Source organism: Podarcis erhardii, assembly GCF_964252035.2.
Source record: "Podarcis erhardii genome assembly, chromosome: 8".
Lineage (NCBI taxonomy): Eukaryota > Metazoa > Chordata > Lepidosauria > Squamata > Lacertidae > Podarcis > Podarcis erhardii.
This window is the reverse complement of record NC_138499.1, coordinates 50,644,555-50,671,356: the sequence shown is the minus strand read 5'-3', so window position 1 is coordinate 50,671,356 and position 26,802 is coordinate 50,644,555. Positions and strand designations below refer to the sequence as shown.

The 26,802-nt window shown below is 39.9% G+C and overlaps 1 protein-coding gene across 7 annotated transcripts in view; it reads left to right on the top strand.

Moving 5' to 3' along the window:
- Nucleotides 1-26,802, top strand: part of PIEZO2 (piezo type mechanosensitive ion channel component 2) — a 195,823-nt gene that overhangs the window by 36,352 nt on the left and 132,669 nt on the right. For all 7 annotated transcript variants that reach the window (XM_081873517.1, XM_081873521.1, XM_081873520.1 and 4 more), the window contains exon 2: nt 1,952-2,047. In XM_081873517.1, coding sequence (XP_081729643.1) covers nt 1,952-2,047 — 96 coding nt within the window. The remainder of the gene's footprint in view (nt 1-1,951; nt 2,048-26,802) is intronic.

Below are 26,802 nucleotides of genomic sequence, written 5' to 3'. Positions count from 1 at the left end.
AGGCCTCATAACATTTCAACATCTGCCATGGCGTTAGATTGAAGCTGGCTTTTTTCCTTCTCTTAATTTTTTTTCTCATATTTTTGCCATACAGAACAGCCCAGAGACACATATTTATTGATATACTGAAACTTCTGCTTGATTCAGTGTCTCACTGACCAATATTCTTAAAGGGAAAATACAATAATGACAATGAAAAAAATATGTCCAGTGGCTTTAAGTATATTATTTTTGTGCAATACTGACCATAAAAAATTAAAACTTTGAACTGTCTGTTGTTTTGCCCCACTGTACAATTAACTTATTTCTTGTTTGTGAAGAAAAGGTTGACTTAGAACTGCTGCTACAGGAGAAGCACTAGTATACTGGGATTTACTTACATAATTCTATGTGGGTTAAGCTGTGTGTGTGCTTTGATTAAATGAATGTTGCTTTCCAACATAAAGAAAAAGAAAAAGAAAATTGATAAAGCCTGATTTGTGTTCATATGTTTGCATGATTTTGTGTGTATTTACACAACTTTTGACTACAGCTAACACTTTGGCTTCAATCCCAAGACCTTGCATGTGCAGAGGTTGTTTGCACATGAAAGAAACTTGTTTTGGATTTCTCCTTTCCAGTTGTAACCCCATCACGCCACTGGATGAAAAGTTTCTACAGTAGCAGTACTGAGCACTGCAGTCAGTAGAGAGATAAAAGGATGATCCTGTTGTGCATACGGCATTTAGATTAAAAGCTTTGAGTACTAATAATGTGTTAAATGCATTTTGAGGCACAAATCACTTTAGGAGAAAGCTTTATTTAATTATCTTGGTGGGTTATTCAGTTTTCCAATTTCTCTAATAAGCCACAGGGCTTAATAACAACTCTTCTGAATTCATACAATAAATTTGTGATATAGCTCACTGTGAAGTCAAATATTTTCTCCAAATCATAATGCCATCCTTACTTATGGTTTGGTCATTTCTGTTCTTTGGACTACAATCTAGCATTGATTATTGACCTGCTAGGTATTGAGCATAATTGAATGTTCCTAGACACAGAAGAGTATCTTCAATGGTTAGCATAAATGTTTCGTCATTAGAAATTATGGAAGGTCAATTTACAGGGCTGCCCTGACACTTGAAAGTTTGTCCTTGCAAAAACAGCTCAATCAAAATGTTATCTTCCCAGTACTTTGTCTACACATGGGGAACTCAGATGAATTTTCTTACAGTAGATCTTAATAGCAAATTCCAACCCTACGATCATAGAGAATACAATCAGCTTCTTGCTCTAGCCTAGGGGTCAGCAAACTTTTTCAGCAGGGGGCCGGTCCAATGTCCCTCAGACCTTGTGGGTGGCCGGACTATATTTTGAAGAAAAAAAATGAATAAATTCCTATGCCCCACAAATAACCCAGAGATGCATTTTAAATAAAAGGACACATTCTACTCATGTAAAAACACGCTGATTCCCGGAACGTCCGTGGGCCGGATTTAGAAGGTAATTGGGCCAGATCTGGCCCCCGGGCCTTAGTTTGCCTACCCATTCTCTAGCCATTAATTATTAAATGAGAGATGAGTTCTGAGTCAAAATTACCTGTGTTTTTAATTGGTTGTTTGTGGATTTTGTTATATTCTCATTTTAAAAGGCATAATCTGTGTGCAGGTATATTGTCTTTTCCTTTTCCTTTTGCTGCAGTCACCTTGATAACCCTACACTGTGGATGGTAATGATAATAAGTTAGTTTATTAATCACTTCTGTATTAAGACTGCCTAATAAATTTACAAAATGTAAGAGCTTAGGCATAAAATACAATAAAAGAAAAATGCACTTCAATGTAGATCAAATTAATGTAATGGAAATGCAATGTATGTCAATACACTGGTCAGTTGAATGTGCAATCATTTCCCTGAAATATTAGCATTAATCCGCTTCCCCCCTGCATTTCTCTCTTTCTCTCTACAGCATGTGCGTTCCGCTACAATGGACTCTCATTTGTCTACCTCATCTACCTGCTACTCATTCCTCTTTTTTCGGAACCTACAAAAACAACAATGCAAGGTAAGCCTGTTTCTGGCTTTTAAAAAAGGTACAGATAGATGCAACTGAAAAATTAAGTTGCTACAGAAACCCTTTTTTTTAAAATAGTGGGCTATATATCTGAGAGAGAAATGAAACTATGGACAAACCAAACACTTCAGTAAGTAATTGCAGTTTGATTAATCCAGTTTCTTTGGATGGTATTCAATTAAGTTTTACTCATAGTATATCCATTGAAATGAATGAACAGGACTTATTTAAATGGCACTTTTTGCCTTTAATTTCTGTTGAATAAGCAAAATATTCATGTATTTTTGAACTAAAGGGCAGGATTCACTGGACAAGACTCATCAGCAGAAGCCCTGAGTAAATGACTTCTGTTCGTGCAATGAAGTTTTCCCTTCTCCTCCTTCCACACCTCTGAAATTGGGTTGTAGGTAGGAGGCTGAGAGAACCCTTAGAACTGTGCAGGGAGCAGGGGACTGTTCCATCTGGCAAGCTGAAATACATGACATTGAATTATACCCCCAGTTTCCTTTTCCACACTTTATGTTGTGTGCGCTGCCTTTCACTAAGAATCAAGGTAAAACTTAATTAGTTTAGTTCTTGTACTTTTTAAACCCCCCATTGGCTTAACTCTGCATGTTCATGTCTAAGGTAGAAAATAATACAGTGGTACCTTGGGTTAAGTACTTAATTTGTTCCGGAGGTCCGTTCTTAACCTGAAACTGTTCTTAACCTGAAGCACCACTTTAGCTAATGGGGCCTCCCGCTGCCGCCATGCCACCGCCGGAGCACAATTTCTGTTCTCATCCTGAAGCAAAGTTCTTAACGTGAAGCACTATTTCTGGGTTAGCGGAGTCTGTAACCTGAAGCGTATGTAACCTGAAGCATATGTAACCCGAGGTACCACTGTAATTGTCTGTCAGCATAACACTGGATTAAACAAATAAACAAAACTTATTAAGGTCTTTGTTTAACTCACATGCACTCTTTGAGAAAGTACTGGAAGCTGACAGGCATTGCACACTATGTGTTTTTACACAGTCTACTGTAGTAGTGAAGATTTGCTCAATTTCTTTTAATAACCTTTGTGGGACAGGCCCTGTCCTACAGCACTCCCCACACTGCCAAACTCGGAAGCAGCAGCAAGAGAATTCAGCCTTGAGAGATATAGAATAGGATCATGCAGTCCATCCATGATATTTCACTCATGGGGGAAACCTATACTTCTCCTTTTTTGACAATACATTTAAGAAGACCGATGTGAAGGGGGAAACAGTGTATTATTCTTTGAAAGGTTCCTATAGTAAATGTGTGGACTTAGTTCCTGGTGAGCTTTTGCAAGTAAAATACAGAAGCGAAAAATGAAAGGTTCTATGTGTTAGAAATTCACAATGTTGCTAAATCTGTCAGACACTTTTTATTATAGAAAAATTATAAGAACGGAGCAAAAAACCAAACAAAAATCCAGCAGTAAATGTCTAGATGTGGGCTAAAGTGTCTCTTAAAATGGTAAATATGACAGATGAGTGGCTAGATTGAGCACCTTAAGGGGAATATGGGTGCAGTTTTCTGATTCAAAATCTTTTTATGATCTTCATTTTATGTGATTTCTTTTCTGGCCCTTTCTGTGCAGGAAGGATGATTGACATCCTAAACACCGTAATTCTCTGTAAGCAAAACACTACTAATGTTTGACAGCCATCCCTAATCTTCCAGCTCAGAATTTTAATACAGTACTATTTTCTTTTAATGTTTTATACTGGCTAACTTTACTTTCAGATAATCCATCTGGGCAATGCTCATCAGTGTTGAGGGACAGCTTTAATTTCTCTAGAAAGCTGTGGGCCAGATATCACTCATTAGTTACCGTAGTAACTTGGCGTCCACTCTTAAAAGGAAGTCGCAGGCAGCAGCAATTTTAGTTTTTGTCATAGAAGGAATATGCGCCACCCAAGCTTTCTGGTTCCTAATATCCCTTCAAGGGGAAGGGATTCAAAATCCAGTTTCAGCCCATTGTACCAGATTGTCTAGTGAATACTACTAGATCTGGACTTTTGTGCATCTGTCTTGGCTATTTTCAATGTCTTCTGTAGTGCCACATTTTGGGTGGAAAATGAGCATTCTTACTACAGTGGTACCTATTTCATTCTGGAGGTCTGTTCTTAACCTGAAACCATTCTTAACCTGAGGTACCACTTTAGCTAATAGGGCCTCCCGCTGCCGCCACGCCACCTGTGTGCGATTTCTGTTCTTATCCTGAGGTAAAGTTCTTAACCCGAGGTAATACCTTTGGGTTAGCAGAGTCTGTAACCCAAAGCGTTTGTAACCCGAAGTGTTTGTAACCTGAGGTACCACTGTATATTCAAAGTAGCTCTCTAGCCAAAGGTGAATTGTACCCAATTACCTGCCCAATCCTAGGCAAGCCCTTGCAGAGCTTGTCTGAGGTGCAGGGTGGAAGTCTAGTTAGAATAAAGTTATAAACTGAAACTAAAAAAGCAGCTGGTTCCTGGCGGGGGGGCCCAGCCACCTTAACCCTCCAAGGCAAGAATACCCTACTCTCCACCCCCTGCACATGCCTGTTCCTAGATACACTGCCAGTGTTTTCACATACTTTCTTTGCAGAAGCTCAAAGCTATTTTAACCTAATAACAATCCTGTGGATAGGGACGTGGGTGGTGCTGTGGGTTAAACCACAGAGCCTAGGATTTGCCGATCAGAAGGTCGGCGGTTCGAATCCCCACGATGGGGTGAGCTCCCGTTGCTCGGTCCCTGCTCCTGCCAACCTAGCAGTTCGAAAGCACGTCAAAGTGCAAGTAGATAAATAGGTACTGCTGTGGCGGGAAGGTAAACGGCGTTTCCGTGCGCTGCTCTAGTTCGCCAGAAGCAGCTCAGTCATGCTGGCCACATAACCCGGACGCTGTACGCCGGCTGCCTCGGCCAATAAAGCGAGATGAGCACTGCAACCCCAGAGTCGGTCACGACTGGACCTAATGGTCAGGGGTCCCTTTACCTTTAATCCTGTGGATAGGATTACACTGGAAGTTAGTGGCTTGCCTAGGGTAACCTAGTAAACTTTTTAGCTAAGGTTTGAACCTGCGTTTATTGCATCCAAATTAATATTACAGTCACTATTATCTCACTGCTTGTGTGATGAACTGTGATTTGGTCCTGGTTTTATGCTGCAGACTGTGTCAGAGATACTCGTGTGAAAACAGTTATTGTGAAGTCTTCCCATACATGTGTGTGCTTTTATAACACATGAGCACACACATTCTGTCTGTCTCAAAAGGAACAGGAAGTGGGGTTATTTGTTGTTATTTCTGAAGTTGCCATACCTCAGTGGTGAATCACAGTCAAATGTTCACAAAGCAAACTTGCTATAAAATAAATGAGGGAGGAAACACTGCTTTCTACCTTCCTGACTTCCTGTGCTTTTCTGCATGCTTCTGTTTAGCCTTTGCACTATTTTTATTCCCATCACTCACTAGTTTATTCGGGTAACTAGGCTTTATACAGTTCACTTAATTTAATTCTTCCTTAAATTATTTCTTTTTCCTCCAGTCTGATGTAGATTTTGGAAGGTGATGATTTCCCTGGGCTACTTAATGTTAAAACTGTACTTCGTTGATCTTCACTTTTTCTCTTCCTTCCTGTGCCATTTTGTTCTTCTACAAACAGCTGTTTCTCCTCTTATTTTCCATTGCACCTGGATTTCTCATTTGCGTGCATGAATTTCCCTGTCTTCCTATTTACTTGCAATACTTCTCACATATGAAAACTACAGATCTGGCTGATTTAAAGAGTTTAAATACTCTGAGTTCTGTATTTTAATATTACTATTAAATCCCAGTTGCTGCAGTAATTGATTTAAGGGCAGATCTTCAAAAGTTTGCTTCACCCTGAAGCTTTAATTCACATAAGTCTCAAATTGCGAACCAACAGTGGAATAAAAATTACCACCAGGGGCAATTCACTCCACATTCAGCCCATTTTTTATCACAGGATCCGCTTTTAGGCAGCACAAAAGACAGTTTCCCCCCGTAAGTTTATATCTTACAGAAAAACAAGATGAAGATGGGGCAGTGAAGTCACCCCAGCCTTCTTAATTGCTTTCATAGTACCTCAAATATTTGGGTAATTATTATTATTTAAATAAGAGTTGGCAGAGCACAAGTCTGCCTGAAAGCCTCTCAGATATGCCTCAGTCCATTCTGTGTATGTTTGTGTAGAGTTGTTACTCAGTGGTGTGGGAATGGTTCATGTTCAGAGGTGTGTGTTCTTCACAATTGAGGTGTTCCATACCTGAGTGGTAGCAGTATGGTAGTTTTGAAAAACAACACTTTTCAAAAGTGGGAATGAAAAAATACTTTAAATGAGTGTATGCTTTTATAGCAGTGATTCTTAAAAACGGATGTGGACCTTTTTAGGAAACTGTGAACAGTTTTCAGGGAAGGTCTAAACTTTCCCTCCATCTTTTCCCAGTGATTTTACAAGATGTAATGTGTCATCATATGGGTCCATTACACAGAGCTGACATGCTCAATGAGGTAGACTGAAGCAGCTGCCTTGGGCTTTGGAATCCTATGGAACAGCACCCCATGAGGACCTTGTCGTCCCCTGCCACGCAACCCCAGTAAGCTAGGCTTTGGCGGGGGCTGCCACTGCCAATACACAGTAGATTGTGTGTGATATCACTACAGATGCTAACCTACGCTATCAGCAATAAGGCCATCATCTCTATGTGTATGATGAGAAGCATTTTCTGTTTTATTTTTACAGGGAAAGATTGATAGTACACAGCAACTAGTTATGTCCTCAGTAGCTGTGCAGCAGCTTAGATCGTACTGATAACACATGAAGGGCTCTTTGTATTTCATTTATCTAAAAAAGCAAAGAAAAGGAAGACTATCACTTGCATTTCAGTTAATTGTGCTGTGTTGGAAGGAGTCTGGATTGTATGCAGGGGATGGTAGCATACTCAAGGGTGAGCAAAGGGGGAAGTTAATGTGACTTGTTGGCATTTTTAGATATTGAAAAATAAAATGGTAGCAGACACAGAACTATGTACATCTGTTTTTCATTAGAACACTTTGTTGGGCCTCCCCTTTTAAATAGTACTATAGTTTAAACAATTGTGTTTTATTATGTCATCATAAAAAGCGGGGAGGGTGATCCACTACATCATTAGGTATATGTTTTTGTTATTACGCTCAACATAAAGGCAAGATGCATTCCACTGTAAACTTTGCCAGGTTTTTAGTTCTTTCAAAAAAGTAGTTGCAGCCGTTTCCCATTATCTGGCCGTTGATATGGCCTTGCTGAAGAATATGCAAGAGAGTCTGGATTGACCATGTAGACAGTACTGCAGCTAGCCAGGAACATGTCTGAAGGAGCTCTTTAAAAGGGCTCAGTACACTATTGGCAAGCAAGCTGAACTGTGACAATGCCACCATTTGTTGTCGCACTGCTTTCAGTGCCATAAATCTCTTCACTGTTAGAAGACTGTCTAGTTGGTGCTAGTTGAAATTTGTCTGCTGTGGTAAACTTCCTTCCTCTTAAATAAATAAATAGACTATATTTATTCACAGCTTATTTCTCTTGCTTGAAGGCTCACCTCTCCCATACTTTGTTGCAAACAACATTGATCTTGTTCTACATCTGAAGTGGGCAATGAAGAAAATGGCTGTGGTCACATCTTTATATTTCTCAGATGAGAAACTGCTCCTCTCACTCTCTGAAATGGTTCAGACATTATACCCTAGTGAAAATTCCCAACCTATTTAGTTTTTGCCGTGAACCTCTCCTAGTTAGTTCAGAAGGGAACACGAATGAATGAAAGTTGTACTGTATTTATTTGACCATGGTGCGACACTAGGCATTTGATTTTAAGCACTCCCCTCCATTTCCCCCAGGTATTTAGGGAGATACAGCATTCAGATGAAATTTGGATATTCTTGCTTCTTTTAAATCACACCGAGGAGGAAAACTAAGGCTGGATTGAAAGTTGTCTGCAGAATAGAATGCCACCTAACCCTATTTAAAACCACAAATTGTTACATGCTCAAGGCTAAATTAAATAATAGATTCTGTTGTATTCAACTAAATTTCATTCAGAGTAGACCCACTGAAATTAATGGTTCTAAGTGAGTGATGGCTATTAATATCAATGGGTCTACTCTGAGTAAAAGATTGTTTAATGCAGCCTAAAATTTGGATGTTGAAGTGCATGCTTGCATTTTGTGAACTGGGCCCACCAGCCGTGTATTCTGTTCTGCCATGTGCTTAGTGATCACCCTGTTCTTAAGTGTACCAGGGAAGCAAGGAAATTGAGAGGTTTAGTGAGACCTTTTGGTTGGCTGCCATACACAGCTGGTGGGCTGCATTCTGCTTGGTGAGTTGCAGGTTGTACAGGCTTGGCTTGATGCGGAACAATTTCCCTGTTTTTAAGATATAGATATATAAAACCAAAAAAAGTAGGCTACAAGCGTAAATGCACTTTGAAGTAGCACTGCTCATATAAATGGTGTGTATGGGCATTTCGCAGGCATATTTGATACAAAGAGGCACATGCTGCATTGCATCAGAAAGGTTTGATTAATTTCCATGGATCTGCTCTGGAATTCACCATTTATATCCCACTTCTAATTATGAAGATGCTTTTAAAATTGTCTTGTTCATCCACCTGCCAGGTCTGTGAGATAGATCACTATTTTTCCTGTCTCATAGAAACTCTCTAGAATGTTTGGAATCCTGAATACACGTGTAACAATTTTCAGCCGTTTAGTTTCTGTTGAAGTTGTATAATGAGTTTGGGGAAATCTGGTGATCTTTGAAGCTCAAATAAGAGTCCTCTTGAAAGTCATCTGAGAACAGAAGTTGCTTACATGCTGCAAAATACTTTTGAAGGTTGAGATTGGCTTCCTCAGAGGTGGTAGCTGTCCAGTTCCAAGGTAGTAGGGGAGAATGGCATTTAAGGCTGTGGTCCTTTCTTCTTCAGCCTAGCATGACTTCTGCTTCCTTCAGTGCTTTGCGGAAATTGCATTGATCACAGAGACGGTTGTTGTGCCCTGAAGCACCAGAGGACAGAGACTTCTTGTGTGGGCTGTCCTGATTTCAAATATATCTATTTAGAGTCAGACCTAAGTTGGACCAAATCTCAGTACATACACACAGTATGTGTGCAATTTTCTGACATAAGACTCTTCAGCAAGGTTCCTTTATGAGAAAGAGCTGAATATAAATTTAATAAGAATAAATAAATAAATCAGAGTGCTTGTGTTTTGCACTGTTAAAGTATAAAAACAAAGCAAAAAATAAATAAAACCAGAGCTTGTTATTAAGAGTTTCTGTAATGGTGCAGGTCCATTAATCAATTCTGGGTAATAGTTACTAAAACAGTAATTGTTCTTCACAATCTGGATCTTCCAGAAATGTTTGAATTAATTGTCCTTGCCTTCATTGCTAAACTGATTGTTAAATGGTACATTTTTGGAGGACTAGCTTTTCTGATTTTGGTGTTTGGAGTTTCTTGAACTTTTAGCAAAACCAATAATCGTCTAATTTAGAAGTTGTCAGAGCATAGATGATAGTAGCCCTGTCTGTCTTACAGCACTGAGTGCAGCTGGCAACTCAGCAGAAATTGGTTAAATGCATTCTAGGTCACAGCTGCCTTGTAGCATTGCTGGAGCCATGAATAGTCCCATACTGCAAACCTGACCTTCAAGGTGAATGTGTCCATACCGAAGACCAACTGACTGTTTTATCAAACCCCCTCTGCACCAATCATTGTATTTTTTAGATTAAACTTTGTTCAAACTTATCCAGTCTGATATTAATACACAGCCTACTGAAGCCTCACAGAATTTCTGCTGGATGGCTGAGACTGCTCCTTCTATCACTGCTGTTACCAGATTCCTTTCCACTTACTTCCTTTTCAGACCAATCTGGCAATTGCACTCTCCCCTGGGTGCAGTGGATTGGCAGCAGCACTTGCTACTGATCCTCCTCTCTGACTGCCTTCCATTGCCATCCTATTGGGCTCAAGAGAGTGAGTGGGCAAATGAGCAAATGCTAATGCCTGTTCCTCATCCAGAAGAGAAGCAACTGGAGAGCACTGGTAATAGTAGTGGTAAGGAGCTGAAAGTGCCACAGGTATTGTGTTGGTACGTGTGTGCATGTGTGACAAAATTGAGCTACTGACAGCCCAACCTTCCTCATTTCCATCAACGTATTTTGGGATGAAAACACCGAAGGTGTCCCAAACACCTAATTAGTCTTGGGTGAGATGGAATAGTGTTTCCTTTAAGTCACAGCAGGGTGTGAATTTATGGTTGGGAATGGAATCTATGGTTAGAAATCTAGTTGATTAAAAGAGATCTGAGTCTAGGATCAAATTATTTAGTGTGTGTGTAACTCTGGCAGTTATGCAATTTTATGGCAAAGTACTAGCAGTTCTTGAGAAGTGAGAACATGCTAAGAGTTCAGTAGGCTGGCTTATCTTGTTTGTGCATGAGAGAGTGTTGGGAAGATGGTTAAAAGGTGCTGATTTATGTCTTTCCATTTGAATGGTGGTAAATGATTTGTCATCAACTCAGATATTGTCCATAAAATATCAAGCATGTAGTGCATCCAGAAGGTTTTTAATGGTCATGCATGCGCAGACGATTAAGCAAGCAGACAACTATGAGTAGTATTTTCTCCTCCCCCCCCCCAAAAAAATACTTGTTTGAGACCCTAATAGATTCTATTGCTGTTATATTGACAAAGTATTTCCACCATGCTGGAGCAGGATGGTAAAGTTCTTTTTTATAATTAATAATTGCATCCAGAGAGCAAAGGCTGTTCTCAGTGGTGCTGTTGAAGTGCAAACAAGCCAATTTTAACAATATTACATGGAAGCATTGTTTGCCAGATTACATTTATCTATCAATCAATCAATCAGTATTCTACTTATTTAACAAATGTGTCCTTTGATCTTTGTATTACACCAGCAGATGAACCATCCAAACACACATTAAGAAACAGCTAAACATATCGCATGAATGAAAAGACAGAGAATATTAATAAGCTATAATCTGCAGTCATTCTAGAATTGTTTCTGCCCCTTCTTCAGTGCCCTATATGTAAAAAGTGGGTGTGCCTGGGTTCAAAGAATAAAGACATGAGATTAAGAGGACTATTTTCCCTTTGCAAAGTATAGATAAACTAAGTACAGTTCCCATACACCTCTAAACTGTACCATATAGTGTAACACTTGCACCATTGGTTCAGTACCCACACATGGAGAATTCCCACAGGGTTTAATATTACACTGTTTTCACTTCACTGTACCTTGTGGTTGGCATCTGTCTGTCTTGAGAGACAATGGAGTGCGCCTCTGGGAGTGAAGTCAAACACCTGCAATTAGCAGCATCCAAGTGACTTCTCCTGGGGCGCAAGCCTGACCGGGGCAGTGTGTATGGAGGTCCTGGGCTGCCAAGACGACAAGGCCTTGCTGATGTGGTCCAAAGGGAAGCAAAGCAATACGTTTGGCATCAGTTTGACTGCAGGAGCTGCATGAAGGAAGTGTACAAGGCGCCACCCAACCGTCTTAGGGACTCTACTCTGGATTTGCGTTGGGTTTACTCCTTAGCCTCCTTCCACAAGATGTCCCACAAGACAGCAGAAATTTAGGATCAGAGTTTACCTTCTCCTAGATGGGTTATCTTCCAAGGTTGACGAACCCATCTACCCCTCATTTTCCTCTACAGCACGTGTAGAAACCACCTTCTTGACTTTCGGGCGCACTATTGGTTTCATCTGCTCAGTCGTTAGGAGCCTGCCTAAAACCACTGTGAATTGGTGTAGCAAGTCCTGAAACAGATTATATGACTGAAAGACAAATTTTAAAAACCTAGACAATATTTTGTGCCAGAAGAGTATAAACATTATTTGGATGTTGGTGTTTTTTATGGCGAGGGGTAAAATTCTGATGTTACTGTGCTTAATTGTAAGTTCATAATTTGTGATAAACTTCTCTCGTCTTGTACTTCACTGGGAAGTCTTAAGAACCGTGGGCTATGTTTGCCCCACAGGATGATCTTGAGTTGCTTAGGTGAAGTCATTCTGGTCCTGAAAGTTTTGTGGGTGGGAGACGACATGGGCTTTGTATGTAAGCCACTTTTGACTCTTTGAGGAAGGGAGGGTATAAGTGCAGTAAATAAATACAGGTCTGGCATACAAAATTGTACTCCATCTCCCATCTAGGAGTAGCCCAAATTGTTATACCTTCTGCTAACTCATTGCAGAAAGTACTCACATCCATGTATAAAATCAGTAAACAGCAGCAAACACTATATTCTCAGAGTCTAATAGCTCACTTAAAAAGCTTAGTTGCTACTCAAAAAACAATGAAAGGGAATGAAATGAATCTTGCCTTTATCATTAAAAATCCTTTCTTTGTTCATTCATAAAATTCTCTGGTGAACTTACTGAGATCATTGTTTTGCCCCATGCTACACAGGGCTTTAACAAATTCTGAGGCTGTTCTTTAATTGATCTTTTTGGGTGCACTGTGATTAAATTCTAGGAAATTGCTAAGCTGTGACTCACATCATAAAATCCAATTAGTGGTTGGTTGACAGTTTGTCTCCCAGTTCAAGCGTCCAAGTTTCTTTTAATACCACATCAGTATATAGGTTATTGCTGGCAAAAGTCTTGAGTTTATTTTGTAAAAGAATGTTACGCATAGTCAAAAGTTTACTTTGGACACTGCTATAACTAAGGCATTTTTGTTTTAGCAAAGCATGCTTTGGTTTTGTCACTTTTGGCTTCGTTTTATGGGTTCAAGTGCATATTTAAGTGTTGGGGTGAAAAGGTTTTCTGTAATAAATAAATAAATAAGTCTTAAAAATGAACTGTTGTTAAAAATGTTAGCCCCCAAAGAACCCAGGGCAGCAAAGAGATACACAATTTAAAAATAAAACAAAGCAAACACATTCTAATACAGTTAAAACATTTTATAAACAAATACAATTAAAAACATCTAAAAGTAGTTACAGTTAAATACCCTTTGCTTTTATAAAAATTCATAAAATTGTGTGTGGGGGAGGGGCGTTCAGTCATGAATTGCCAAAGCAGATATTGTATAGCCTGAGAGGCTGATTTTGCCAGGGGACACAGTTACACGTTCCCATTTTTCATTGCTAAAGTAGAGACAGTCATACTCGGGTGTGTTCCCCCAACCTCTTTGGGTGAACAAAGTACACAATAATGTTTGGGGGTGTTTCTCCATCATATTTGGGAAAGTACTTAAAGTTTATGTACCCAATATCTCATCACTTTCACTTGTTTTTAGTGTGGCTGTTGGTGAGAACTACAAGTTATAATGGGCCTCAGAAAAGTAGATGTGTGCGTGCCTTCATTTTTTATTATTCTGTATTGCCTGGGAAGAGAATATCCTGAAGTAGCAAGAAGCATGGCTCATACCCCACTATCACCTTATATATATACACATCTTCCCAATCTGAAGCCTCCCCAAATTGTGTGGAGACATTGGCACCAACTGTTGGGAGCCCGGACACCCACAGTTTTTGTGTGGGTGTTTGGCACCCACACTGCCGGGCCTTTGACGCAACTTCTGGGGCTTCATGAGGCCCCAGAAGTTGTATTGGAGGCCTCACAGGTCTTCAGAGGTAATATTGAAGGCCTCACAGGGCCTTGGAAGTCACATCTGAAGCCCCATGGTGCTTTGGACACCCGAGACCTCACAAGGCCTTCTACGTGACTTCCGAGACTCCCAAGGAGCTGCTAGAGTGCATGTGACGTAACGTGCCGTCAGATGTCATATTACGTCACATGCACCGCTGGGCACCCACAATCTGGGGCCATGTTGGTGCCCCTGTGTGGAGATTATGTCTGAGATACCTATTTGAATGAGATGAAGTACAATGATACCTTGGAAGCCAAATGCCTTGGCTCCCGAACAAATCGGCTCCTGAATGATTGAAACCCAGAAGTGAGTGTTCCGGTTTTTGAACGATTTTCAGAAGCTGAACGTCCGGCATGGCTTCCACGGCTTCTGGATGCTCCTGCAGCCAATCAAAAGCCACACTTTGGTTTTCAAACAGTTCTGGGAGTCGAATGGACTCAAAGTTAATTTAGACCACCTTATAACAAAAACAGATGATAATGATAGTGTATTGGCTGTACTACCTTCCTATACCAGAAAATGCCTGAATCAGCTCTTAAGCATTGTGTTTTTGGTTTTAGTTCTATACTGAAAGCAGTAGTTTGCTAGGGAATCTTTTTTTTATAAGCCTGTTGTTAAGGTTCTTGTTGGTTATGTATTTAATTATAAATGTATGGTTCTACGAAATGGACAGATGGTGGGGAATGGGTCTTTCCCTTCCAGCTTGTTGGAGGCAGCCTATTATAACTATTGTTATTATTGACTAATTAAATTTCTATACTGCCCTACACCTGAGAACCACCGGGCAGTTTGCAATATAAAAATACATCATAGTAACAAACAAAAACAGCACTTCCCCATACAGTTTAAAAGTCCATTGATTGTTTAATTAGGCAAAGGCCTGGTAGAAGATTAATGTTTTTGCCTGGGGCCTAAATATACACAAAGACAGTGCCAGGCGAGCCTCCCTGGGAGGAGCATTCCTCAAAAATTGTGCCTGTATTCCTAGTCTTCAGCATTGGAAGACAGATACTAATCTGAGTGGTGCAATATTTGATGTTCATTAGTGTACTGATGCTTGACTTTCTGGATCCAACACTGATCATAGCTACTCAATTATTTCAACAGAGAATTGTGATTTGAAAAGCAACCTGCATATTTCTTACACTCTATCAGAGTTTCTTTTACAGCAGTATCTTCTCTTACTCTTTATTTTACCTATTTAGATATCATATCACCCACTCTGCCCATGTCATATGTATTGCAGCCGCTGTTAATGGAGCAGCAAGTAGTGAGGAGGGGTCATGGAATCAGAGGGTTGGAAGGGGCCCAGGGTCATCTAGCTTAAAATTCCTGACTGATGGCCATCCAAACTCCATTTTAACACCTCCAATGAAGGAGAGTCCACCACCTTCTGAGGTCATGAACAGAGTGGACAAAATCCAAAAAGATTTTCAGGCCACTTTATGTTTGTGCATAAATCTTTCTTTCAAACTATCAAACACAAGATGTAAAACATTCCATTCTTTCTTCTGACATACATTAGGAACAATGTTGTTATATTGGCATATTCTTGATCATCTATACTGCAGCCCCCTTCAGCCCTTGTTGTGTTCAGCAAGGCTGGGAGTGGAGTGAGTCAATGCACATGCTGGCATTACAACAAATTCCAAATGCCTGAAGAGGGCTTAAGTCTATCAATATTATTTGTTTCCCTTCTAGTGAGGGATGAACTAGAATTGATGGTAAAGGCAGTTGGAATAAAGGAAACCATGAAGAAGGAGCTGAAGAGGAGGACATTATTTGAGACTTGAGAATGAAACATTTAATGCAAGATACAGCTGTCACAAAAATAACAAAACAGTAATCCAAAGAAGAATGCTTTGGATTGAAAGTTGTCAAACTGAAGCTACTGTTGATACTGTAGAATGCTGCCTTTGGATTATGCTATCTGCCAATGGTCCACAAATAATGAAGATAATAGTAACCCATGTCCTTAGCACTATTTTCTCAAATCAGGGCCCCCTGTGGTGGGTCATTCTTTCTTTTGATTATGTGCTGTCCAAAGGCTTTTCAGCATTGCAACCTGCTATAATCTTTATTTGTGGCGTTCCTATTCACATGCTATGTTTCCAACTGGGGTTTAAACCTCTGTAGTGGAAGTCAGCTAGATGAAATATTACTGCATCTGAATTGCCTCCCACTAATTGGATACCAGTACTGGAGACCATTGCCTACTATGTTAAGTGACCCCGATAGAGATAATTGACTTGGACACATTCTGCGCTACACCTTTGAACTCCTTTAGCAACATTACTTGGACTCAATCTGAAACCACTGCTTTCAGTTCTAAGTACCCTTATGAATAAAATCCATTGACTCCTACAGGAATTACTCACTAGCAGGTAGGTGGGGATGTAGTCTTTTACAAATATTCTGTGTACCTTGTTCTGTTCTTCAGTGTATAATTTGAAAATGGCAGCTTAGTTCCAGTGAACTATGTTTATTTTGACATTTGGATTGATAGAAGCAAAGTAATACAAACACCGAAGGTAGTGATTATGACTCAGTGTCTTGCTGCAGACTTCTGCTGGTAAATTTGCAGCTGTTACAGTTCAAAATACTGTTTCACAGTTTGTTTAAAATTGTACTGCATATTAGCCAAGTACATATTGAACAAGGAAGGTATATTACAGGCTTGTAAATTATCTCCTTGATAATTTTTTTGCCCTTAATCTTAGCTTTTTTGTGATGAGGCAACTAGAACCGTAAACAGTATTCCACACCATAAGTTTATAGAATGCCATTATGATATTGGTGGTTTTATTTTGCAATTCCAGGTAACCACAAACGTTCAGTGTATATATGAAACCAACATGCCTTTCACACAGGGAGGACCCAACAAACAACTCTTCCTTTCCTGGCTCTTATTCAGCAAAGATCTATAGTAATACAACAAAGAGAGTGTCCGTACTACTTTCCCAAGGGCCCTTGCAAGAAGTGCCCCACCACCCATTAAAGAACCTCTTTTTTCTGTGACTAAAACAACCAGTGCCTTCCCAAGGTAGCACCCAGAAATGGCTCATGGTTCAGGAAATCAAGCCAGAAAAGGTACCATTTCAAAATGAATAGCAATATCTCATTTCTTACTTCTATGCTACCCCTGGTTTCTTACCTAATAACAAGCACCGAGTTAGCAGCAAGGGAGAAGTCTTTCTGTTGATATTATTCAATTATAATTTGACAGGTGCACAAAGAATTTATAAAACATGGTAATTATGTAAAGCACTGCTGTGCTGGCATGCTTAGTGGAACATGGACTTACATTTTAGGAAATCACAGTTTGAAAGTCTAGAGATTCATTTCACCCAAGCTATGTCATGCTTCCCCCAGGCATCAGGTAGATATAAAATAACGGCAAAGTGTGGTCTAAACCACTGAGCCTAGGGCTTGCCACCGGAAGGTTGGCGGTTCGAATCCTCGCGACTAGGTGAGCTCCCGTTGCTTGGTCCCTGCTCCTGCCCACCTAGCAGTTCGAAAGCATGTCAAAGTGCAAGTAGATAAATAGGTACCGCTCCAGCGGGAAGGTAAATGGCGTTTCCGTGCGCTGCTCTGGTTTCGCCAGAAGCGCTTAGTCATGCTGGTCACATGACCCGGAAGCTGTCTGCGGACAAATGTCGGCTCTGTTGGCCAGTAAAGCGAGATGAGCGCTGCAACCCCAGAGTCGTTTGTGACTGGACTTAACTGTCAGGGGACCTTTACCTTTACCTTTTTAATTTGAAATGAAAACAGTTTTTGTGTGTGTCATGACATTATGAAAGTGTGCTCAGAATCATGGAACTTCATTGTGTGTGTGCGCGCATGTTTGTAGGTATTAGTGTCAGATGGCTTTTAAATTTGTTAATTCTGGAAAGATAGCTAATAAATATCTGTATGAAACAAATCAATATGTAATGCCCAAATGAATGCAATTTGCAGCACAATCCTGTGCATGTCTCCTCATAATTAAATTTCACTGAGCCCTCTGGGGCATCCTCCTAAGTAGGTAGGTATAGGATTGCAACCTTAATCTACTTTTCCTGCAGATATTTAATAAAACGCTAAGTAAATACAATGATAAGTAAATACAAAGATAAATAGACAAGATGTAAACTTTAAAAAATCTCTTATTTTTATGTAGCTACAGATAAAACACTGAAATAAAAATTTTGTGGTCGGCTATTTATTTTTGCCACACTTGATCTCATGTGTTTATTCAGGCCTGTGCCATTGCAGTATTTTTCTTCTACTGGATATTTGTATTTGGATTAATAGTAAAGTAAGCCTTACTTTATTAACAATATTGTTAACAGGGGATGTTGCTTTAGGGCCAAAGTAATGCTGCATCCCAAAAATTCTCTTTCCCATTGAGCTGTGGGACTTGCATATTTTATGACCTGTTCCTCATATCCTGTTAAATGGGAAATGGATGTTATTTCAAAGGTGAGCTTGTGCTAACCACCCTTGTTGTTCAGTGACTGAGACAACCAAGCTGTCAGTCATAAGACTATGACCTCACTTAAGGCAATCTTTAGTTGCTTCCTTAAAAGGTCACCAAGCTTAAAGCACTATTGTGGATCAGTAAATCAATGGGCTGGCATTGTGTTGTGCTTATTCTGCTGTCTAGCAAATCCATGGATTTTTTTCACCTTCTGTCTTCTCAGGATTCCTTCCTCCAGGGGACACATAAGAGAATGATGGCTGCCTTAAAGGTGGACATTAATTGCTTTATTGCGCCTACATCATATAGGGCTTTCTTTTACATTGAATTTTGGATTTGTGGTGAATGTGTGTGTGTAATGATACTGCATTCCTCTCCTTATCATGAGTTGCCATACTTGTTTTATGTGTAAGATGCCTAAACTTTTGGAAATCTATTTACCAATTGTCATGCGCTTATATGAATATGTTCACTGGTACTTCTTCAGTCCAAGCTATTATAGCCTGGCCATACGATCTAAGATGGACCAAAAGCATAGCTTCCAAGAAGCAGGAAAGCATGCACCTAACCTAGACAAAAGGGACGCGGGTGGCGCTGTGGGTTAAATCACAGAGCCTAGGACTTGTTGATCAGAAGGTTGGCAGTTTGAATCCCTGCGACGGGGTGAGCTCCCGTTGCTTGGTCCCTGCTCCTGCCAACCTAGCAGTTCGAAAGCAAATCAAAGTGCAAGTAGATAAATAGGTACTGCTCCGGCAGGAAGGTAAATGGTGTTTCTGTGCGCTGCTCTGGTTAGCCAGAAGTGGCTTAGTCATGCTGGCCACATGACCCGGAAACTGTATTCCGGCTCCCTCGGCCAATAAAGCAAGTTGAGCACCGCAACCCCAGAGTCGGTCACGACTGGACCTAATGGTCAGGGGTTTCTTTACCTTTGACCTAGACAAATTGACAGATAGTTGCATGTTTTGGGAACATAAACTAATTTCAAATATTCTCTACATATGGTATGATCTTTCCTCTGTATACCAGTCTTCTTTTTGTATTGTATACTTCAGTAATCCCTTTGAAATTTGCTGTTCTTTAAGAGTTTAATCCATCATTCTTTGTTAGTCTGGGATTGCTAATCTCAGTAGAACCTGCATGATTAATGTCAATGTTACATCAGTTGCCCAAAACTGTTACGTTAGAGGAGTTCCTGGTTACAGTCTCTGAAACTCTTGCTTCTCTGGTTCTTCACCAGTGCTTGCTCCTGGGACTCCTATGCCCACACAGTGCCTTATCTTCATGGCAACCAACATCATGTTTCCATGATGATTCGGAAGCTGTCGTGAGTTAAGAAAGCCACAGCCTGTCTCTTGGCACTGTATAAGCCACAATGGACACATAATTGTATTCTGGCCCAACTTCACTTGGCTGCTGTTTGTTCAGGACCATTTCAAAGTGTAAACATTAATTATTTTTAAAGTATACCGTAGTCTGTGTCCAGAAAAACTTTAGGAATGTCTCCTCTTTTATGTTTGCCTTCTCCCTTAGATGTGCAGGGAGAGGCACTGATCTGGGTCTTTGCTTTCCCATGAGATCTAGACATAAGATGATAAGGACATAGGAAGCTGCTTTAAATGAACTCCATCAAGCTACATATTGTCTGCACTGATTAGCAAAGAGTCTTTGGCATTAGTCCTTTAACTAACCCAGCACCATAGAATTATATTTGAATGATATTTTGGTAAACTCCATAAGAAGTGCATTTCGTCATATATTTATTGTTGTTTCAGCTTTCCGGTAGGTAGCCGTGTTGGTCTGATGCAGTCTAGATAGATAGATAGATAGATAGATAGATGATAGATAGTTTGATAGTCCAGTAGCACCTTAGAGACCAACTAAGTTTGTTCTGGGTATAAGCTTTGTGTGCATACACACTTCTTCAGATACACTGAAACAGAAGTCACCAGACCCTTATATATAGTGGGAGGGTGGGGTGGGGTTTTTCTCAGAAGGGTAGTGGGAGATTATTTTAGGTCATCTGCATACTATCCCTTGCTTTTTCCTGTAGGACTAATTGCGGTCATTAACAGTCGTCAACAGGTTTACCATACCCATTGAGTCAATCACCCATCTCCCACTACCCTTCTGAGAAAAACCCCACCCCAGCCTCCCACTATATATAGGGGTCTGGTGACCAAAGTAATCAAAAATCTTTTCTAATCAAGGTTTGGGATTGTAACAATAGGGAGGAATTTTGGAATGTCTATTTATATAAATCTTTTAAACCACTTTCCAGCTCAAATGCCTCTTGAACTGGTATACAACAAAATCAAGAGTAAAATATTTGGCCACCAACTTAGATAGCTTAAAAAGAGGATTAGGCAAATTCATGGAAGAGACTGATGGTTACTAACCATGATGGCTATTGGTCTGTCTCACAGTCAATGGCTTCTGAATACCAGTTGCTGGAAGAAGTACTCTTGTGCTTGAGGCCTGCTTGGAGGCCTCCCACAGGCATCTGGGTGGCCACTGTGACGACAGGGTGCTGGACTGGATGGGCCTTTGACTGGGTCCCACAGTCTCTGTATTCTTTCAAATACAGATTTTCATGATGTGGACAGGCAGGCGGGGTGGGTGGGGGAGCAGTGGGCAGGAAAACCATTTTTGGGTGTAAATATATCCAAGTAGGACAGGGAATGACTCCAATCTGAAACTCCGGGGAGGCAAGACTAAGCTATATATGGGCCAATGTAATACAGGGCAGCTTTCTGTGTTCCTAATATACAATAAGATGACAATATGTTGCTTGCTTTATATGCTATAAAGCAACACAGTATGATATGTAGACAGAAAGAGTATTCAAACCAACAGTGGCTCTTGATGTAACCTCTAAATCCACCAAGCCACTGCTGACTCACTGACATTCATTTTCCAGTCAATAGTCAGTATGCATGCTAGTTCAGGAAATAAAATGAGAGGGGTTGATTTTGAATCAATGGTTTCAAATCGGCCTATTTTTCTTGGGTAATTTAACACATTTATTTAAATCACCCGTATGTCAGATCAATCCACTCTCAACAGCATTAAGTGTAGGACCAAAATAGAAATCAGTACAACACTGGATATGTAATCTAATACTTGAGTAAATATTGGAACATGTGTTGCTGGCATGGTAGAAGCAGTGGTATTGTAATTCTTCATACCAGAATAAAGAACAAATGTATAGAAACCACAGAATATTAGCTTGGCTTCCCAAATTGCTTTGACATGCTTACTTCTTCCAAAAAAATTATGGTACAGCGCAATTCAATATTTAGATTTTTGTCTTTTTCAGTAGCTGCCTGGACCTACTCCTAACTTGCAGCCATTTTTGTTAAAGTCAAAAGATCAGGTGCCATGACTGAGGCCTTGGTGCTTGTAGGTTTGATAATAGTGTCATAGTACAATAAAGAAGATCAGGGCTGTAAACCAAACTTTCAGTAACACATTTCATATTAAATATTCCTTTAAAAGTATGCTACCTCCAGAGGAAATTCACCAGGCCAAAATTGGATAATTCAGACACATTCAAACAACAGTGAATGAAGCAGACATCCGAGTTTCTGTAAGAAGGTAAACTGGTGTAGCATCAGAATAGTAATTCAAAAGTATTCATTTGTAGCCGATGTACTCCATTTGAGAGATAGCAAGAAGCCTAGGGTCAAATATATTTATTTATTTGAATTTCTTGAATTCCTGTTTTGGCTTGTCTTTGCTTTTATTCTGTTTTACTGGCTTCATGTTGTATTTTTGTTTTTATTATATTGTTCATTGCTCTTATGCTGTACATTGATTAGATTTTTAAAAAATATTAAGTCCTTTATAAGTGCTTTTAAATAAATATATATTTCACGAAGGCTTTTTGTCGAGTTCCCAGCATAGCCCTTGATGCCAAGATGCCCTCCCACAAACACACCATTATACATTTTCAGCCTCTTTCTCTCAGCTAAGACTTAGGCTGTGTACACATTACTGTTTACCCTGGCTGCAGTGCACTCCCACTGCTGGATTGTGAATCCTTGTACACATGATGTTGCCCATGAATGCAGAGCTATCCAGTGATTTCTTGAGAAAAACTGGTGTGTGGTGCATTTTCTCTCAAACCAGCTGCAATCTGAAAGGAAAACATAAGCCACATTCAATTTGCAGTAGAAGCATCAACATCATAACAGAGGTAGCAGTGAAGTTAATCTGCATTTGTCAGAGGCCAGTCAGGATGGCAGAAGTCAGATTATCTTGTCTTTCAGGAGAACTCTGCTCTCTGCAGAGTACAGTCAGCAACCAGAAGTGGTCTGAGGTGGTCTTCTCCAATCTGATGCCTTCTATAATCTCTGATTCAATAGGAATGCCCTATTATGACCTATTGCCTCCACAGGAATCTTACTGGGAACCATTGGATCTTGTAGTTTTAATCCAAATTTTCAATAGCTTTCCTTGTAAGGTAGATAAGAAGTTTCTGTGTAGACAAGACAATCTCTCTTTGAATTTTTCAGTGTGGTATTCCAGCTATGTTGAAGCCATGAAGTCAGTAGTCTTGTTAAACATTAACATTCATTGGGTTTATGTGCCCCCCTCGTATCCTCTCTTGTGGTGTTGCTATAAGAAAATAGGTTTTGTTTCAATTTTTGATTACAATAATCAGTTTATCATTATCATTATTGTTTTCCTAAGTCATAGTTACATATAAACCTAAACTTAGGTTAATACAAAGCTTGTGATCTGTTTGCAGCTGTGTCTAGAGTTGCGTCGGAAACAGAGTGTCAATTTTATTATAGAACCTTCCTAATTGTTTTCAGGTGGCCAAATACATTACTGGCCCTTTACCAATGACGGGAGAATAGTTGGCTGGCGGTAGATACTGTGCTCACACTTCAGTCTGACCACCTGTGATATGTGAACAGGCTTTTTGTTTCCACTCTATATTGCACACCAAGAACCTTTATGGATCTGAAGTTGCAATAGACTTCATTTGAAATCTGAATGACTTATCATTGCTATACTGTAGTTGTCTTACAACTTCAGTCATTGGAGAACATGATAAAATGAGATAAAACAGCAGAGCCTTGCACTGTGGCATTTAAAGACCTAACACACATACTGTTGCACAAGCTTTCCTGGGCCAAAACCCAATTAATAGATGCACAATGATATGTATTGTATTAATCATGATTATACACCTTTGGGAAAATATCTAAATATGTGGATTACCTCCTCATTCCATAATTGATCAGTCAGGTGTTCTCAGATGTTCATAGGAATGGGTTTTATTTGTTATGGAAAGAGTCTGGGATTTTATTGGTGTATGTGACAGGGAAGCTTAAATCTTTTTAGCAATTCTTGGAAGTTGGAAAATGGGAACCACAGTAAAAATTCCTTTTATTTTTGTCATCCTTTCCACAGATCTATTAAAGTTAAATTACTTTCTCTTTCAGTTTTTATATATGTGCTTGAGGATATTTTTCCTGTTGTCTCTATTTTTTTGCTTTGAATTTGAGTAATACTGAAGCAGTTAATTATGGTCCAGAGAACTGATTTCTTTTTTAAAACACTTAGTCACAGGAAACCTACTTCAAATATTGCCTAACCTGTGCACTCTTGTACAAGTCAAGTAATGTGTGTCGCCATGGTTAGAATCAATGAGGAAAGGACTCTAAAGCACCATGAACATTGTATTTGCATATCATGATGCTCTGTGCATTTGGCATCATGCTTCTCCTGTTACTCAGTTTGATCAATATTATAAATTGGTAGTATATCGCAAGCAAATCGGCATATCATAAAGAACTTGATAAGCCATTTTATGGTCAGGCTTTGTATATGGTAAAACTATCAGACTAGGTACAGTAACTGCACTGTTAGTGTAATTATTATTGCTTTTTGGCTTCATAGTTAGAATTTTACTCCAAATTCTGTCTTGGTGGTTTGAAAAACTGAGTACAGTTTGTATGACTGGTATTTAGCAAACTGTCATTTTAGAAGTGTATATGGATAGCAAAGATTAAAAAGCCCTCTTTTCTACCAACATATATTTACTTAACTGTAGATGAAACTGTAGATGTTGTTGGGTGGGAGTAGTGTACGTGCTTAATCACTGCTGTTCTCTAAGCATTATGTCCAGAAATTCAGTTTGGCTATACAGCTATCTCCATTAGAATCTCAAGATCCCCTGGGGACAGGATATGGCACCACCCACTTGTGCGTCTGCTGAGAAGCAAGCTGTCTACAAGGCATTGATTCTTTAATCATTGTAGTAAAACCCAGTGAAGCAGGCCATCGAGATAGAAATGTGGCAGTGCCAGGATTTCCCAGAATGCCCATGGGATACTTTTTATTAGCAGAAAAAGTTTTCTTGCCAATTCATTTTTGTCTGCGGAGGCAACCAGCAAGAGTACTTAATAGTGCTTTTACCACATTGAGTTCTTCTGCTTCATCTGTTCCTTTGAAATAGAAAGCATAATGCAAGTCTTGTTTGCTCTTCTTACCTCCAGCCATCACACTGCTTTCCTTAATTTAGCATTTAATGTCTATGTTCAGAGTTGAATGCCAAGCAATAGTCTGACCATACTGTGGTAACTGGTCATTTTATAATTAAAGCTGGAGGCAACAGGGTCATCAAGTCCAGTAACTTCCAAGAGATGTACCGGTATGTCTTTGTGCATCTATCTCAGGGATCAGCAACCTTTTTCAGCTGTGGGCCGGTCCACCGTCCCTCAGACCATGTGGTGGGCCAGATTATATTTTGGAAAAAGAAAAAAATATATGAACGAATTTCTATGCCCCACAAATAACCCAGAGGTGCAATTTAAATAAAAGCACACATTTTACTCATGTAAAAACACCAGGCAGGCCCTACAAATAACCCAGAGATGCATTTTAAGTAAAAGGACACATTCTACTCATGTAAAAACATGCTGATTCCTGGACCATCTGTGGGACGGATTGAGAAGGCGATTGGGCCACATCCGGCCCCTGGGCCTTAGGTTGCCTACCGCTGATTTATCCCATGAAGCCTACTCTATATAATTCAAATTCTGAATTCAAACATGTAAGTTATTCATTCTTCTCCTTTGTGCCATACAGTACATCAGTTTTTCTTTTCCATCTGAAAACTATGGATCCAGAAGTCCATTGACCTGCTTTCCTGAGATTTTGATTTGTTGTCTTCTGTGAGTTTTTAAAACAAAATATTTTGTACTTCTGTGTAACACAATAGTTTTCCTGAATATGTTGATATGCACCTTTTGTTTCTTAGTGTCCCTGTTTTGACTCGAGTCCTGTCAGCACTCAACCTCCTGAGTTTGCTGCATAGCTGTCAAGTGTCCCTTATTTGAAGGGGCAGTCCCTTATTCCAGCGCCATGTCCCGCTGCTGTCCCTTATTGATGGATGTCCCTTAAATGTCCCTTAAATGATGTCCCTTAAATTTCAAAGGAAGCAGCTCCTCTCCCTCCCTGCCGGCCAGGGAGGAGGGAGGCTCCAACTGTGTTGCTTGGCTGTGTTGCTCACCCAATAAGAAGTCTAAGAATGACTGGGGGGTGGAGCTTGCATGCCTTGTGTGTGGCTAGTTAATGCAAGCTGAGGGGGTTTTTGAATGCTGGACGCCATTTTGTTGCACGTGCTGCTGCAAACTTTTCAGTGCAAAGTGAGGCCGGGGAGCCATCTTAAGTTGAGGCTGCATAGGCCTTGTGGTGCATGTGATTCAGATTCTATTCAGTTGAACCTCTGGTTACAAAGTTGGTTGGACAGTGTTCTCAAAGCTACCAGCATGAGTTTGACCAGACTGCAGAAGGACAGGAAGACTGGAGTGCCTGGAACAGGTGACGCTGCAGGTCCCTTATTTTGGCTACTGGTCCCTTATTTTCAAGGCTGCTGGTCCCTTATTTTCAAATCTGTAAGTTGACAGCTATGGTTTGCTGCTAGAGGGAACATGTGGTATCTGTGCCAAAATGTTGGTGGGGAAGAGTTGTTTCCAAGAGGGGGATCTTATTATCCCAGGACCTCCATAGACACTGCTCAGGCTTGTGTCCCAGAGAAGTCACTTTGCTGCTGCAAAAGTAGTGATTTGACTTCACTCCTGGAGGCACGCTAGATTGTCTCTCAGTACAGACGGATGCCAACAATTCTAGCAGTGCGTTTGTTTTCATGTGTCAAGGTTCTGACGCTTGAGTTTAGAATTTCCCCAAGCTTTTATTCTGTCAAACACTGTTAATGTTTAACTTTAAGTTTTGAAAGTATGAATACTTTGTGAATATAGAATGCCAGTGTAGCACCTCCTCAACAGTCTGATGAATGAACAACTATACTGAATAAAGACATAATTAGCAAGGGTGGGAGCTTTATGTTCACACTATTCTGCTTATATGTAGGCCCCACTTATTTTCTTCATATGATCATCTATGCATGTAAATAATGGCACAGTAAAAATCACAGAATTTACAGAGGCAGTTGATCATAATTGCTTTATCCCAGGTAAGGGGCTTTATCTCAGGCAAGAGTTCATAGGATTGCAAGCCACAGTATGTAACTATATATATATATATATATATATATATATATATATATGCTTTCGTAGATTTTCACGGGTACAGGAATGCAGGTTTTGG